A 16,238-nucleotide genomic window follows, 5' to 3' on the forward strand; every position below is an offset into this window, starting at 1 on the left:
GCAAGGCGAGGAGTCACGTTGGGGGGAGCAGCGGAGAGGAGCCCGTTTACACACTACTTTGCTATAGCAGCTATCTTTAATGGTTATTGCGTGGCCGGGAGGAAACCTGATCGGCTAGAGCCGGCCGAGAGCAGGAGGAGGAGTGGACTTTCCAGAGAGATAGAAAGGGGGGAGAGGAGGAGAAGGGGACGACAACAACAAGAGGAAAAAAAAAAAAAGAGAGAGAGAAGGAAAAAAAAAAAAAAACAAACAAACCAAAACATGTCTTCGGCCTCCCCCACGGATAAGATCACGAGCGCGGTGGAGATCAAGCAGGAAAATGTGATGGAAATCCTCTCCGAAGCGAGTAAGGTGCCGCAGGACGGGGCAGCGGCAGGAGCCCTCAGCGCCGCGCCGCCGCCCCCTCCGGCCGCTGCCCCCTTCCCCATGGAGCACGCCGGCTCCGCCGCCGCCGAGGAGGCAGCCGCCGACCAGGTACTGCTCCACACGGAACTTTTGGCCAGGAACCACCACGCTGCTGCTGCTGCTGCCGCCGCTGCTGCTGCTGCCTCCTCTCCCTCCTCCTCCTCCTCGTCGTCGTCGTCTTCTTCTTCTTCCCAGACCCCCCTGGCTTTCTCCCCGGACCACGTCGCCTGCGTGTGCGAGGCGCTGCAGCAAGGTGGGAACCTGGACCGCCTGGCCCGGTTCCTGTGGTCTTTGCCCCCCAGCGATCTGCTACGTGGCAACGAGAGCCTGATGAAAGCCCGGGCGCTGGTGGCTTTCCACCAGGGCATCTACGCCGAGCTCTACAGCATCCTGGAGAGCCACAACTTCGACTCCTCCAACCACCCGCTGCTGCAGGAGCTCTGGTACAAAGCGCGCTACACCGAGGCGGAGCGAGCCCGGGGCAGACCCCTGGGGGCGGTGGACAAGTACCGGCTGCGGAGGAAATACCCTCTGCCCCGCACCATCTGGGACGGCGAGGAGACGGTCTACTGCTTCAAGGAGAAGTCCCGCAACGCGCTCAAGGAGCTCTACAAGCAGAACCGGTACCCGTCGCCGGCCGAGAAGCGCAACCTGGCCAAGATCACCGGGCTCTCCCTCACCCAGGTCAGCAACTGGTTCAAGAACAGGCGGCAGCGCGACCGCAACCCTTCCGAGACGCAGTCCAAAAGGTGAGAGCAAACTTTCCTCCCCGCCCCCTCCGCTGCCTTCCCTTTTCCCGGCCCTTTCTTCCCTCGCAAACATGGCGCTTACCTTCGCCGCGCCGCGTCCTCCCCGGCTCCCCCCCTCCCAACACACCCACCCGGCCCGCAGGCGGCCGGCTCGGCCCGACCCGCTTCTTTCTCCGCCGAAACCCCGGCGCTTCCCCGCTTCCAGGGCGGCGGGGGCGGCGCGGCGGGGGCGTCCCGCGCTGCGCTGCGCTGCGCGGCCGGGGAGAGCAGCGGCGGCGCCGCCGGGCCGGGCCGCCCGCGGCGGGCTCCGCCGGAGGGAGGGAAGGAGGCGGGGGAGGGAAGGAAGGAGGGGGGGGGGAAAGGGAGTTGTTTGTTTCCCCGTTGTTTTTATTTAATTCTTGCGCCTGACAGAGTTAATCATTGACGGCGGCCGCGAAGACGCGTGCGGCCGGTGGGGTCCCGCCGCCGCCGTTGCTCTGTTTTGAAACCTGACTCGGCAGCGGGTCGGGCTCGGGTTTCACCGCGGCCGGGCCGGGCCTCACAGCGGCGGCGGCACCGCGGCCCCTCCGGCCGGGCCGGGCCGGGCCGTGCGGGGGCCGGGGCGGGGGCGGCGTGAGGCGGCGGGCGGGCAGGTGGAGGTGACCCCGCTCCCCGCGCGCGGGCCCCGCGCCCGCCTCCCGCCCTGCCTCCCTCGCCGCGGGCAGCGACGGGAAGGGAGGGGAGAGAGGGAGAAAGAAAGAAAGGAGGAGGAGGGGGGAAGGAAGAGAGAGGGAAGGGAGGGAGGAGGGAGAAGGACGAGGGGAGGGAAGGAAGGAGAAGGGGGGGAAGGAGGGGAGAAAAAAAAAAAAAAAAGCAGGCAGCGAAGGGCCCCCCGGGCATTTCTCAACCAAGGGCGCGATTGTGCTGCCGCGGCCCCTCTCTCTCCTCGGGACACATCAAAGGACGAGTGGCTCTGGAGGGAGAGAGGGAGGGAACAGCCCCCAAAAAAAAAAAAACCCACGCAACCAAGGGCGAACGAGTCAGCCAAAAAACCCGGCGCAGCTCCGGGCGGAGGGGCTCGGGCGGGCGGGCGGGCGACGGCCGCGCCGGGCCGGGACAGGCCCCAAAGGGCGCCGAGCCGCCACCTCTTCCTCCTCCTCCTCCTCCTCGTCGTCGTCGTGCCGCAGCGGTCCGGGAGAGAGCCGAGCGCCGCGGAGGAGCGGCCGGACCCTTTGCCGGCTACCTGGGACCAGAGCGGGGCTCGGGCCGGGCCCTGCGCTCACCGAGGGCTTTGGCGGCGTTTCCCGGCCCTGTTTTTACCTCTCGCAGCCGCCACAAAGCAAGCACAGGCAGCGATCTGCCAAATGGCTGCCCGCCGGGCCCGGCCCTGCGGCCTTCACACGTGCGGGCCCCGCGGGGCGGCGGGCCCGAGGCGGTCCCCTTTGATTGCTGGGCTGAGGTGGCCACGGCGAGGGGATTTGTTTACGAGTCTATAATCCAGTCTGTAAAGTTTCACGCTGGCTGAGGGGCGGTTTTGATGTGCGCTTTTCTCGGAAGCCTCCGCCTTGACCTACGGTGGGTTTAAAGCGTGTTTTAAAGGCGAAAGGCAGAAAACTTAAAATACATACATATGCACACACATATATATGTATATATCAGGAAAAGAAAAGCCCTCGTGCACTGTATCCAAGCAAGGAGGCTCGTTTGGTGTAACGCTTGCCAGTGTGCCGCGGTGTGGTAATGCAATGTCGTGTCTCTGCCTTTTCCCGTAGCGAGTCAGATGGCAACCCTAGCACGGAAGATGAATCCAGTAAGGGCCAGGAGGACTTATCTCCGCATCCACTCTCCAACTCATCCGATGGAGTTGCCAGCCTCAGTCTTCCCGGCCACATGGAGCCAGTGTACATGCAGCAGCTTGGAAACACTAAAATAGCCTTGAGCTCATCGGGCGTCTTGTTGAACGGAAACCTAGTGCCTGCCAGTACTTCTCCTGTCTTTCTCAACGGTAGCTCTTTCCTCCAGGGACCCAACGGCGTCATTCTCAACGGACTCAGTGTGGGGGCTTCGCAGACGGTAACTCTAAATTCACCCAAAACCACTTCCAGCGTTGTGAGCAACGGGGTGTCCATCACTGACATCTTGTCGTCTTCTTCAGAAGACGTCAAGGACTTCAAACTCCTCCAGGCTTCGGTCCCTAACACGGCAGCAGCTACGTTCAGCCCCAGTAACATCCCGGTCTCGTTCCCAGGATTGATACCAAGCGCGGAGGTGAAAAGGGAAAGCACGCAAACTGTTACTTCCCAAGATGGAGGCTCTGTAGTTACTTTTACTGCTCCTGTCCAAATAAACCAGTATGGCATTGTCCAGATCCCTAATTCAGGAACAAATGGCCAGCTGCTGAACGGAAGCATCGGTTTTTCTTCTCTGCAGCTGCCTCCTGTTTCTGTGGCAGCTTCACAAGGTAAAAGTTTTGTTTGTTACGCTAAAAGCTACAAGGAGGAATTGCGGTTGGGCACACTTTGCGTTTCAGAACTTGTAATGCTTCTCCTCTGGTGCACCGCTGCCGCATCTTGGCCGCAGCCACGCGCGCTACGTCAAATAATACCTCTCGCCTGTGTTCAGATTGCCTCTCTGTGTCGTTCTGTGTAGGTTATGCTCATGGGTGGACTGTTACATGAGACGGAGCTTATTTACTAAGAGCAGAGGAGGATGTCTGCTATTTTACACTTTTTTATCTCCTACAGTTCTCAGAAGTCTTTGATGTTAGTCTTCACAAGTATTTATAAGTTTTGCACGTTTCAGTAATTCAGAATATTCTCCATTTGCCATTTAATTCCTTTAATGAGAAGAATTATAAAAATGAAAACTGCAGCAGTTGGAAATTGTTACCGTTGTTGTTCTTGTGGTGGTTATTTTGTGTTTTTTTTTGTTTTTTAAACCAAAGCATTTCATAAAAGTAAATTTAAAATGACTATAGACACAACAAGACCAAACAGTTGTGCTCCTACGTTTTCTATGCTATAATTAAGAATAATTAAACTGATGGGAAACAATAGAAATATGTATTGCTTGTAGATATAAAATGCAAGGGTATTTGGATTAGACTACTCTCAGTCCAAGGGAAGTATGTCATCACAGGTTCACATGCCAAGTATACAGGCTCCTCCCCAAGTCTGCTTTCGAGCTGGTCTTAACATACTATAGACTGAAACTTCTGAGCAGTGGGGAAGATTCCTACCTAATGCAGATCTGGTTCTGGATCGTTATTTTGATGTAGGTCAGTTACAAAGCACAACTGAACTACTTTGTTACTTATTAACCAGTGGATCTTTAGTTATGAAAATGATTAAACTTGAATGGATCTCTGTAATTTCAGGAGCTATGAATACTGCAGTGAAAATCAAATTGTGCTCGTGTTAGCTTATTTGAGTTAAGTGTGTATAGGGAGTTAATTATTTTTGCTGTTAAAATTACATGGTGAGGAACACTGAGGCTGTACAAGCGCGTTTTAAGTTATATGAGCCTAAAATGTGGCACTTACTGTCACTGGAAAATAGTGGAATAGTAGTTTAGCCAGATGAAAAAGATCAGACGTTTAATTTGAATACCACCTGTAATTACAAGAGCCGTTTAATCCACATGCTGCAAGGCAAAAACTGACAGCCAGCAAAGGTGACAATGAAATTTCTGTCCATTAAGTAGTATGGGAGAATTGTATTTCACAGTCCTGAGAAACAGCATAAGGTGTTGTCTACACATTGCCCCCGTTGTTAAAAATATCAATTCCCGCTGGAGATTGATTCATTATATGACTAGTTTGGTGATGTGTGAAGAGAAGATATTTGCTGCTTTTTTGTTGTCGTTGCTGTTTTTAACATCAGGGACAGATAGCTGGCTGTATATTGCAAGTGAAGAGCATTACAGGCTATGTTAAGTAAGCTACAGTAAACGATATCTTATTGCCAGGGGTAGCTTTCAGTTGCGTCACTTTATTCTTCTATTTTAAACATACAACTAACATCTTCCAAAAAATCACCGTTGATTAATGGAAATGAGTAGGGAGCTAAAATATGACCGTTTTGATAATCGTTCCCCAGGTGTGATAATACATCTTAAATGCTGTTTTAAAAGATTCAGGTATGTCCAGCTTTAGCCTCTTAAAACTGAAATTAAAGACTTTTTTTGAGAAAGAGAGATGCTTAGAATGGGACTTGGTCCTGAGAGGCAGTGTTTCCTGTGTGTAGGAACGATTATAATGACAACTTGCATGGCACGTCCCGTAAAACCAACTTCAGCTCTTGCCTGGCCACCTGTTCTTGCTCTGGTTAGCTACAACGTCACGCAGGCAGTTCCCAGGCTTTCAGTGGGGGTAGCCGGTCGCCGTGTGGCTCTGCACGGCGTGGTGGACGTGGTAGGGCTAGGCTCTTGGAAATATGTGATAAGGAAAAGTGAACGGGATTTGAATGCTTGACTGGCTACACAGTTGAGCTGGTAGAAGCCTTTGATTTTGAACTTTTCTCTGCCGCTTTACTTGGGTAGCTTTCTGCCCAGCCGTAGCACATGTCATGTAATGTGCTTACAGTTTCCTGTACACAAGTTGTAGTCAGTCACTGAACTGTCTTTAATAGCTTCTTGTGCTTCTATTCTTGGATAGAAATTGAGTGGTAGCAACTACTGAAGGCCAGAGCACGCTCATTTTAATCACGTGGCTAAGAACTGTTTGCCCCTTAACGAGAGAGAGTCTGAAAGATACTTGATATACCAGCACCTTTCTCTTTTATTTCTAGAAGCAGTTTTTATCAACAGAAGGTTTTGTTTCTTCATACCTGGTTTTCTCTCACTTGTTACAGACAACGACACTGTTCTTTGTTGCCTGAAATATTAGCATATAACTCTAAATAAAACAAGACTAAAGTGTCTTAACAAAATGAATGACTGTGCAACTCATGCGAACTGTAATCTGTATTTCCCTTTTTTTACTTTCCTTTCTCCAGGTAACGTTTCAGTAAATTCTAGTACAACTGATGGAGGAACTTTTACGAGTGACTCTTCGACAGTGCAACAAGGAAAGGTTTTCTTCAGCCCTCTCACTCCAAGTGCAGTGGTTTATACAGTTCCCAATTCAAGTCAGGCAGTAGGATCTGTTAAGCAAGAAGGACTGGAAAGAAGCCTTGTATTTTCTCAGTTAATGCCAGTCAGTCAGAACACGCAACTAAATGTAAACATGTCTTCTGAAAATATATCTGGCGGAGGACTCCAGTCCCTGGCCTCCTCATTAGTGAATGTAACTCCCTCACATAATTTTTCCCTCACACCACCAACTCTTTTAAATGCTGCAGAACTGAACTCTGGTATCTCAGAGAGCCAGCCCATGTCATCACCTGTAACCAGTACCTCTACTGTGATATCTATCAGCAACACTAACTATGCAACTCTTCAGAACTGTTCCCTCATTACCAGTCAAGATCTGTTGTCCATTTCTACAGCGCAGCCCGCGCTTGGAGAAATAGTTTCCACAACCGGAGACCGTGTCAGCCATCCATCTGCACAAGTGCATCCAGATTTTGTCAGAGAGCACAGGTTAGTTCTGCAAGCCGTACCCGACGTCAAAGAGAATTTCTTGCCTAATTCTGAGAGTAAGTCAACTGGCAACTTAATGATGCTGGATACGAAATCCAAATACGTTATGAGTAACATGGTTGACACAGTCTGTGAAGAACTGGAAACGGATAAAAAAGAACTTGCCAAACTGCAGACAGTTCAGATGGATGAAGATATGCAAGACTTGTAATTTTTTTTCCTTGCTTTCTGTTTTAATAGATAAGTCTCCTGTTGAGGCCCTAACAAGCACCAAGTGTTTTGTTTTGTTGTTTTTTTTTTTGTCATTTGAAGAAAACAGAAGAACGTTTAAATGGTCTGAATTAATGTACAGAGGAGTCTCCAGCAATGGAATTAGGTTGCCACACTTGGCTTGCATGCAGTATTCTCTTTTAAGCACGTTAAAGGAGAAGGAAATGCCAGGGGATGTACCAAGCAGATGAGTACTGGTTTGGCTAACTGATATTACCTTGATAATTTAACTAGACTCTCCATAGCACAACACGCTCTCAACAGTAAGTATACACTCCTAATGTTAGATAGGAAAGAAAAGTCTTGCTCCGAAAAGGTAGAAACGATGCAGTCATTTTTGCTGTTTACTTCTAGTCCATGGGCATTGAAAAGTTTTTTAAGGAACTCTAGACGATACCTCACAGGCTACTTTAATGTTGTTTGAGGTTAAGAAACAAAACAAAATCACAAATGATACTGTTACTGGTGTGTTTGTTTTTTGCAGCAGACTTGTATTCATACCAAAAATATTGCATCAAACATTTGCAGGTTTCTAAATGCTACAGCTAGCATTTTGTTAGTGCAGCAGAAAAAGCATCATTTGAAACTCTAATTATGCAACTCAGAAGCTTTCTCTCCAGTATGAATGTAAATATTGTTTCAGTTCTTATAAAGGAGACTTTTTTTAAATTAGTACAATGGATTTTATTTATGGTTTATGTTCCCTTTCACTTTAGACACAATGCATTGAAAAGGAAAGAGTTTTCTGGCTGTTTAATTTATTTTTATTGTTTGAGCAGGAAGTAAACATAGTTATTTCTGACAAGATTTTACTTTTTTGTAGTTTTTCAAGCAATAGACTGTAAAAGTAAAATGTTAATCACACTGAAAGTAGAAAATGAACTCCCAATGTCACAAACCCAGGAGGTCCCTGTCTCTACCCTCTGTCTTTGTGTTCAGGGGTTTTTTGTTTGTTTTGTTAGTAATTTGCAAATTAGTTGAACCTTTTGTGTATTTTTTACAGAATTCCATGTGCCTTTCTTCCTAGTGGCCTTATCTTTGTTACTAAAGCACAGTGGCAGGAGGAATAAAAACACTGATTTGCAAATATCCGTCCTCAGGGCCAAATTCCGATGCCCTGCTTCTGCAAGTAGACCCACTCACTTTGGTGTCCCTACTTGCATGAGTAAGAAGAGTAGATCCTTTGGTCACTGTGGGTGACGTTTTCTAGTGGTGCAGAGGGCCAAAGAGAGACCCTCCTGCACCACGTAAACCCTACAGAAGGAGCCCGCAGAGAGACTGTGGGCAGAGCAGTGGCGCGGAGGGGAAGATCTTGGCTCCGGCCTCAGGCAGATGAGTGGGAAAGGCTGGACAGGCAGGGCAGGGAAGGGAGTCTTGTGTTTACGCAGACCCATTGGCCAAACAGCCCACGTGGGAGGGCTTCAACTGCTGTTCCAGCAAGCCGGCCCCGATCCAGGAGTGCCCTTACGCGTGTATTCATATATCCTTCCAGAATAAGCAACGCAGGGGCTGACGGTGGGAATGCAGCTGTCCGAAAGGTTTGAGGGAGCAGCCGTTTCTCTGCCGCAGTGGGGAGGGTTTCCTCTCCCTTTGCCCCCTTGCACTCCAGCAGGGACAGCACGAGCAGGCAGGCTCCAGGCAGGTGGAACAGATTTTACCTTTCCTCCAGAGGAATTTTTGTAGCATGGAAAAGCACATCCTTAAGCTTTAAAATAATAATAATAATGCAGATGTATAAAAATGAGATGCTGTTAATCTTTGTGTTTTTGTTTTGTTTTTATATTCTAATGTGAATATATATGGTAACTAAAGCATGTATTCATCCTCATCAAGGGCCAGGTCCAAAGCCTTTGGAAGACAGTGGGAAAGGTTTTCAGAAACTTCCATGGGCTCCGAATGAGGCCTGAGACAAAAAAAAAAAAAAAAAATTACTCATAAAGGACAAAAAAGAAATTGAGAGGAAAGAGAGTAGAGGTAGCACATCCCAGTCTGTTCCTGTCTTGATTATTAACTGGTTCTGTGAAAAGCCTTTAAGGAATGAAGGTGTTTTGTGCGTCATGAGCGTGTGGCATGGACATCCTCGCGACTGTTTTGCACTATATTGAATACAGCTTGTTTTGCAAGGTATTATGTGCAACCTCAAAGCTGAGCTCTATTGGTAAGCGCTGTAGTTGGCACTGCAAGCCAGAGTCTGGGGCTGCAGGAAAAAGTGGAGGGAAAGGGAAGAGCAAGTGTGTGAGGCTTGTACTTTGCAGCTGAAAGCAGTCACTGCTGCTTTCCGAATACAAGCAGCTCCTGAGCAGCTGGCTGTCCCTACACGCACCCAAGCCAAAAGGGTGTTTTAAGGCAAGTGCTTTAAAATGGAGATTATCACAAGCAGAACATGGAGCTATGTGTTCTCCTTGCACACCTTCCCTAGCATTCAGGGTGTCCTAAGCAGGAGCTGGGTAGTCCAGAGTTCTCATCTCTGCTCTGGTTGTTTGTCCAAGGACTTTTCAGGGCTCCAGCACAGGCAATTTGCTTAGCACCTCTACTTCCACCGTGAAACCAAGGTGGTGGTAACAGTAACTCTATCTGCTTTGCATGAATTTGTTCAACTACTTGGAAAACTGGAAGCACCCCCTATCATTGTCATATTAACGGAGAACGTATGCATGGAGTGGGAGCCTTGCATGGCTCTGGAGGAGTTGTGTGAGGCTTAATGTTTGGTCTGTGAAGCTCAGACTATATTTAGAGGGAAGCTAGAGAATGTTTCAGAGCGCGCTCTCAGTTGTTGAAGCAATCAGATCTCATAACTGAATGACTGGGGTGTTATGCCAGTACATGTAACTTTTTTTTTTTTTCCTCCTTTGTGTTCATTTTGCTACTGGGGCTCTGAATTCCGTGGCTTTGCAGCACAGTTGATGTGAAAACTGTGTATCCTGTTACGGTGGTGCGTATCTTGGAGTGTCTGGTACTTCTAATAGGAGACTTCCCAATCTTTATTGGGAGCGGAGGATGTACATAAAAGCAGTGGTTTGGGACAAAGTAAGATTAACCTATTCTAGTCTTCCAGATATCAAGTAACTTATTTTATTATTATGTTTTACTCTTTCTTTCTGCCATTGAAAATAAGTGTCATTCCCTCCAGATAACGTAGTTATAACCTCATGTTTTCTGCAGGTACATATGCACAATATAAAGAGTCATTGCACGGTACAGTGTTTTTAAAATAAATATTTAAATAGTAGTTTTACTCCTACTGTAAAGTAAGGGTCAGTTTTTATTATGTGGCCCTGAAGCAAGCAGGCTAACTGCTCTAATTACACAGTACACAAAGCCCCAAAAAGCATCTGGGGCCAGATCTTCAGCTGCTGTAAATAAGGCATTGCTCCACTGATTCCCAACTGAGGATTTTAGATGATGTCTAGGGATGCTCATCTCTCGCACATATGAATGGCAGAGAGCATCTGAGTCCCACAGACAGTCTTCGTTATCATGTTCTATCATTTAAATGGAAGGTATGTCTATCCAACTTAAAAAAAAAAAAAAAAAAAACCTCCTCCTTTTCCCTCCCTGTCTATTGTGGATGAGAATAAATGATCATTTCAACTTCACAGATGTTTGTAAGTCCACTGGAAACCTTACAGGAAATATTGCCAAATTCTACTACTCTTTTGGTCCCAGACTCGGTGTTGAAAAATATGCTTGAAGTTTAAGCAAATTCCTTCCAAGCATGAGCATTAAAAAAAAATCTTTGTTCTTTAATACTTTTAATTAAAGCTGCCTTTATTTCATCCAGAGTTCTACTGAGAACCAGAAACGTACTCGATTAAATGCTCTGTCTGGACTATTTGTAACATTATTCCTGTGGTCTTGCCTAAAAGGACATTTCAGCCACATAAATCATGGACCTCGATTGGCCAGGTCCTCGGCTGGGATAAACTACCCAGATTTCATTGACTTTAATGTCATTTCACACCAGCTGAGAATATGGTCCATTCATTTCACTGGAGCTGAATCAGGGACGGATTTGGCCCAGTATACTATGGCAACATGAACCAATTCACAAGGCTGATGCTCAGTCAGTTTTAACTGAACAATAGCAATCTGTCAAAGCATATACCTCTTTCCACTTATTCCTTTACCTTGCCTGGGGATTCAGGAAGATGCACGCAGAAAGCTGTTTTCCCCAGAGGTAAGGCTAGAACCGTCTCTAGTGTTGTCATCATCAGCCCAAGATTAACGACAGTAGTGGATAGGTTCTGACTTCAAATCCTCTAAAACCACCTCCATGACTGATTTCAGCTAAATTACGCAGGGCAGAGTTTGGCCCCGTGTGCATAGGAACTTTTCCTGTCTGTAGATTTCCAGTGCCTGTGTGCTTTGCTTAACAAGGCCGGAGGAACCGACAGGGTTCGTCCCCCTAGTTTCATTACGAAATAAGTGTGCAGAACTCCCAGGGCATGAATCATGTAGTGTTTGTGGTCAAGAAGCATCTCAAATCATAAAAAGAACAATAATTTTTTTAACTCTGGAAACAAAGTAATGACATTTTACAAGCAAGAAGACCTGAAGTCTTCCTGTATCTCCTAGCAGTTATTCTCTTGAAGGATATTTTATACCTTACTTGTATGTTTCATATAATTTAAAACTAGCTTCTTAGTTTCTGAACTCAAGGAGGGGGTGAATCTTCTGACTTCCAGGATTCACATTCAGAGGATGTTTGTTCTTTTGCTGCATGTACTGTTTGTCCAGAACTAACCAGTTATTTCTGTGATATGGGTTTATTGTGCCTTACAACAAATATGAAATCTAAACGGAATGTATGCATTAGAGGAGGGAATAATCAGAAGTCTTTGCTGCACTGTTCGATGATGCCTGCCCAGAGTGTATCATCAAACATATCTGTGCTTAATTACCCAACCAAAGAGATCTAAAGTATGTATGTTTGTTGTACTGTAATAGGGGTTTGTGCCTGGACAATTAAGTGTTTTATTTGTATTCTGAGATGATGTGAACTTATTTTTCTAAACACTATACTGAATAAACTTTATATTTATACACATCTTGTGCAAATAGTTCTGTTTACGTGTTATATGTGAATGCTTTAAATTTTATGTTAGAAAAGCAATCCAAAATAGGAACTCTGGTTTTAACGACTCATTCATTGCAAAGGTAATGGCAACTGCAAACACCTGCACGCACCAGAGAATTGTTCTAAAGCCGGCTTAAGCTAGAATGAGACTTTCTGTTGACTTGAATGGGTCTTCTGTCAGACCTAACTTTGTGTTTAAAATATTAAATTAAAAACCATAAATCTTCTATTTTATATTGAACCTGGCTATGAAATCTGTCTCCAAGCAAATTTATACCGTCATTAACTAGATAATATTGCAGTGTATTTCCAGCTACTACTTAGGGACTTGTCATTGTTGACTCAGAGCTCCTTTGGCTCTGGGATGCTTCCTACTTGGGGGGAGGGGGGAGGTAAATCTCTGTTTGCTAAAGTTTTGTTTGTTGACGTTTTTCTTTAAAAAGCTGCCCTTGGTATCAGGCCTAGTTTTGGCAGGCTCTTGAGAACACCCTGAAATTTATTCCCTTGATACTAAAAGGTTTTAAACACGTTGCCATATTATTTTAGATCTGCTCTCCCTGAGTTAGGATCGCTTGGTTACTAGTTACAGTTTTGGTACCAAAATGAGTGGCAGTAAGTTCAGGAAGACTCACCTGTGTGTTGTGAAGTTATTTCTCACAGTGAACGTATATACGCGCGTGCCAGTGAGAAGACACCCTTTCACTCTCTAAGTTGTGCATAGGCCACAGGAAGCAAGATGAGGTTTTATTGAATAGTCAGATCTAGTTGCGCATACCTATTAACTCTTTAATCGCCCAGACATTTCCTTTCATTATCATTTACTCGCTATTCCTTCATCTTTTCTATTTATCAGAACACTGGCACAAATCATACTCGCTCTGCACAGCACTGCTCATCCTGCTCCTGGGTGTAAGCTGCCGCGAGCCACCTCCCAAGCCCTGGAGCATCTCTGCCTCTGGCCTGGGTTGAGCCATCTCACGCTCTGCAGCTGCCATGGTAAATGCAGCTTCCCCAAGAGCAGCCCTAAGGTAGAAAGAGGAGATGGAATTGTTTGTTGCCCAACTCCTTTTCCTTCCCAGAAGCAGAGTGCCTGACTCGGTCGTCCTGCTGTTTGTTCTCACTTACCTTTGCTGTGCCTTATTTTTGCCTGAGCAGTAGGACTGTAATGTTTCCTGGTGCGCTGCTGTGATTGCTGAGTATCTGATCGATCTCTGGGTAGCGGCTCCATTCCCGCTGTGATCAGAGCAGGGGCTAAAGCCATCCTTCCAACCTGGCTGCCTCCAAACAACCTGGCTGCGAGCAGCTTCTTGCCTGAGTTTTAGCATGGCCCCTGGAAATAATTTTGCCCTGGAACGTGGCTCAGTGGGCTCCAGCTCTGGGAGGTCCCCCCGGCGAGAGGGGGCTTCTGGGCTGTGCAGCCCCCACGGTCTTCCAGCCAGAGTGCAGGATTTGGAGGGCAACGGCGAAGCGGAAAGTCTCAGCTTATGTAAATGTCAAAATTCTCCCCGAGCAGCCACCCATGCGGCATGCAGGATGAATCATGTCCTAACGGAGCACATTCCTGCTGCGTCGGAGGGCTTTGCAGATGTATTCCAGGTCACCCTAGGCGAGGAAACCACACACAGCCACAGTGCTCGCTCCCTGGCAGCTTGTGCGCACATGGAGAAGAGGGGACAGCCTGCACCCCGAGCCAGCTCCGCTTACCCAGGGCCCCGGGGATACCGGAGGCAAAACTGGGGGCTGCCAATGCAGTAGGCAGCTCAGCTGGGAAAGAGCTTGAGCTGATGGCAGGGAGGCTTGGTGAGATGGGTGGTTGCTCTTGATCTATCAGGGAGACTAGCTGTGAGGGGAGGTGCTGTGTTGGAAGACAGCACTTTTTATCCTGTTTTTTGGGCAGATTCTCCCCATTGCCAGATCAGAGGGGGATTTTCCCCCTCCAAGAGGCAGAGCATGGGGTCAAGTAAGATGAGATCTTAATATAAATGCCAATGGCTTGGGAAGCGGTCTACTTACATGGCTGCATCCCTCAGCCACGGTTGATCTCTGGCTGCAGAACAACTTTGGGTTGCGGTCTTAGGACAGTATATCTCAGTTACGGGCATGGATCACATTTTTAACATAAAACTACATTTTAGAAATAGTTCCCAGAAATAGGAGTTCATCTGCCAAACAATGTGCACATAGCCGACTCTACGCTCAGAGGTGCCAGAAAGTTCAGGAATGAGACCAACAATAAAAAACAACACACGTGTGAAAAATCTACTACGTTAAAGCCAGATTCAATAAAAACAGCACCCAGTTTATATGCTGCAGAAGCTGGCACAAGCCTGTGAAAGCAGAGGGAAAAAGATAAAATGTTCAGAAGTTGCACACGGTCCGGAGGAGTTGAGCTGGGTCGGAGCATAGCGGGTGGCTGCTCAGGAACTCATGTGCAATGTTCTCTTGTGTAAGTGCCTTAATTCTTCACCCTGCTACTTCACGGGAAGAAAGACCCAATTCGGAATACTTTGGACTGATCAATATGCTTTGTTGTTGCAGCCAAAGTGCTTCACGTTATATCTTCTGTTCCCCAAAAGGAACCACGAGTTGTTACTCTGCAGCGTTTTCTTTTCCCTTCTGCAAACTCCCATCCAACTACTTCAGGGTGTTAGTGGTGTCCGGGATACCGCTTGGCGCTGTAAAAGGCAGCGCCTACCCTGAGGAGCTTACAGTATACAGAAATAAAAGAAATACAAGCTGGGCGGGGAACCGAGCCTAGGGAGAGGAAATAATTTGCCCAAGGTGATAGTGTAAGTCAGTGGCAGAGCTGGGCTACAAACCCAGGTCTCTGCCTCCCCCTGTTGCTTCGCCCACTGGCTCACGCTGCCTCCCGAGGAGCCAAATCCGGCTCCGCTGCAATGTCCCCGGAAAGCAGCAGGAGGACTTGCCGCTCATGCCAAAACCCCGTTTGCTTCATTCCTTTATTTGCTATATTTACAGCCCTGTTTCCTGATAGCCGCACAAGCCTGGAGCGAAACCGCAGTAAATAGCCTGGCCCTGGCCTGGGATCACTGAAACGGGGCGGACGGGGGCTGCGGATGCTCCAGGGAAGCCTCTCCTGCGTGAAGCGTGCCCGCGGGGCGAGCGCAGGCGGGCCTGCACGCGCTGCACGCTCCCGGCCGAGGGCCACCCGAGCCCGGCGGGACTCTTCGCCCTTCTCCCAGCGAGCCCGAGGCGGGACGAGAGCGAGCTGCTTCCAGCAGCTTCATCCAGAGTCTGAGCTGTGCATAACCTTGCATGTTTAAAGCTAGTGTTTGGTTTTTTTTAATAACAAATCAGGAATGAATGACAGCCAAGAGCCCCCCGGGAAGGTGCTGAGGGTGTTGCTGCTCCCCGTCGGCCGGGAGCCGCGGAGCAGGCGGTGGGATCGCAAGGAGCTCTGCCCGTGCGGGGTAAGTACGCCAGGCGGAAACGGGAAGGCAACATTTCCTAAACCGGCCTAAGCACCTTTGCAACAGATCTATAAACATACATTGTGTCCACGTTAAAACACAGTGTCACTGTGCTGTGCGCCTGCAGGCGGGAGGGGGCACTGATCAGATTAAGACTCTCCAGTGTCAAAAAACGCTATTTTGAGGTTCAGGAGGAAGGTGCACGAGAGGCAGCCTCTGCTCCCTGCTGTAGGTGCCCTCTCACGGAGTGAGCTTGTGCAGCGGTGCAGGCTGCTGCCCAGTCCCCAAATCTGAGACTCGGCCAGGCTTAGGCTCCAGGGGCGCAGACCGGAGCAGATCCCTGCCCTGGTGCTAGCCAGCACGACGGTGCGCCGGCCCCTGGCTCAGGCCTCCTGGCAAAATAACAGCAGAGCCAGCAGCGTTATTTAGGGCCTCTACGTTGGAGAGAAGCGTGCTTGAGCAGCAAGAGAGGTAGAAACTCTGGGGGCATGCTACCGCCTGCCTGGGGGGGGTTTACACACCTAACGCCCCTTGAACAGGGATGGTATTAACTTCCTAAAGGCTACTATAGCCTTTTCTCCCCTCCTTGCCTATAACCATAACAATGTTCTTCCCAGAGCTTCAAAACTCATGGTTAGCAGTCAACGTTGCTGCTGGACAAATGACTAAAGAAAGGGTAAGCGCTCCTTTCCCGAAGATCAGCCTACAGGCCAGCAAGCTCTAGGGCTGTTTTTTTTCCGCGAATCA

General features: G+C 48.3%; 1 protein-coding gene and 1 long non-coding RNA gene across 3 annotated transcripts in view; one reads left to right on the forward strand and one right to left on the reverse strand.

Annotated features, from left to right (window-relative positions):
• SIX4 (SIX homeobox 4) lies at positions 1 to 10,500 on the forward strand. Its single transcript, XM_009670737.2, has 3 exons — positions 1 to 1,154; positions 2,906 to 3,594; positions 6,128 to 10,500. The coding sequence occupies exons 1-3, from the start codon at positions 262 to 264 to the stop codon at positions 6,922 to 6,924; spliced, it is 2,379 nt and encodes a 792-aa protein (XP_009669032.2). The 5' UTR covers positions 1 to 261; the 3' UTR covers positions 6,925 to 10,500.
• The window catches only part of LOC138067546 (uncharacterized), a 21,463-nt gene continuing 12,955 nt past the window's right edge, over positions 7,731 to 16,238 (reverse strand). The window contains exon 5 of one of the 2 annotated variants that reach the window (XR_011141706.1): positions 7,731 to 8,886. This is a non-coding gene — a long non-coding RNA (uncharacterized lncRNA). The remainder of the gene's footprint in view (positions 8,887 to 16,238) is intronic. The other variant, XR_011141707.1, reaches the window with a different exon arrangement.

This window comes from Struthio camelus, chromosome 5, assembly GCF_040807025.1.
Source record: "Struthio camelus isolate bStrCam1 chromosome 5, bStrCam1.hap1, whole genome shotgun sequence".
NCBI lineage: Eukaryota > Metazoa > Chordata > Aves > Struthioniformes > Struthionidae > Struthio > Struthio camelus.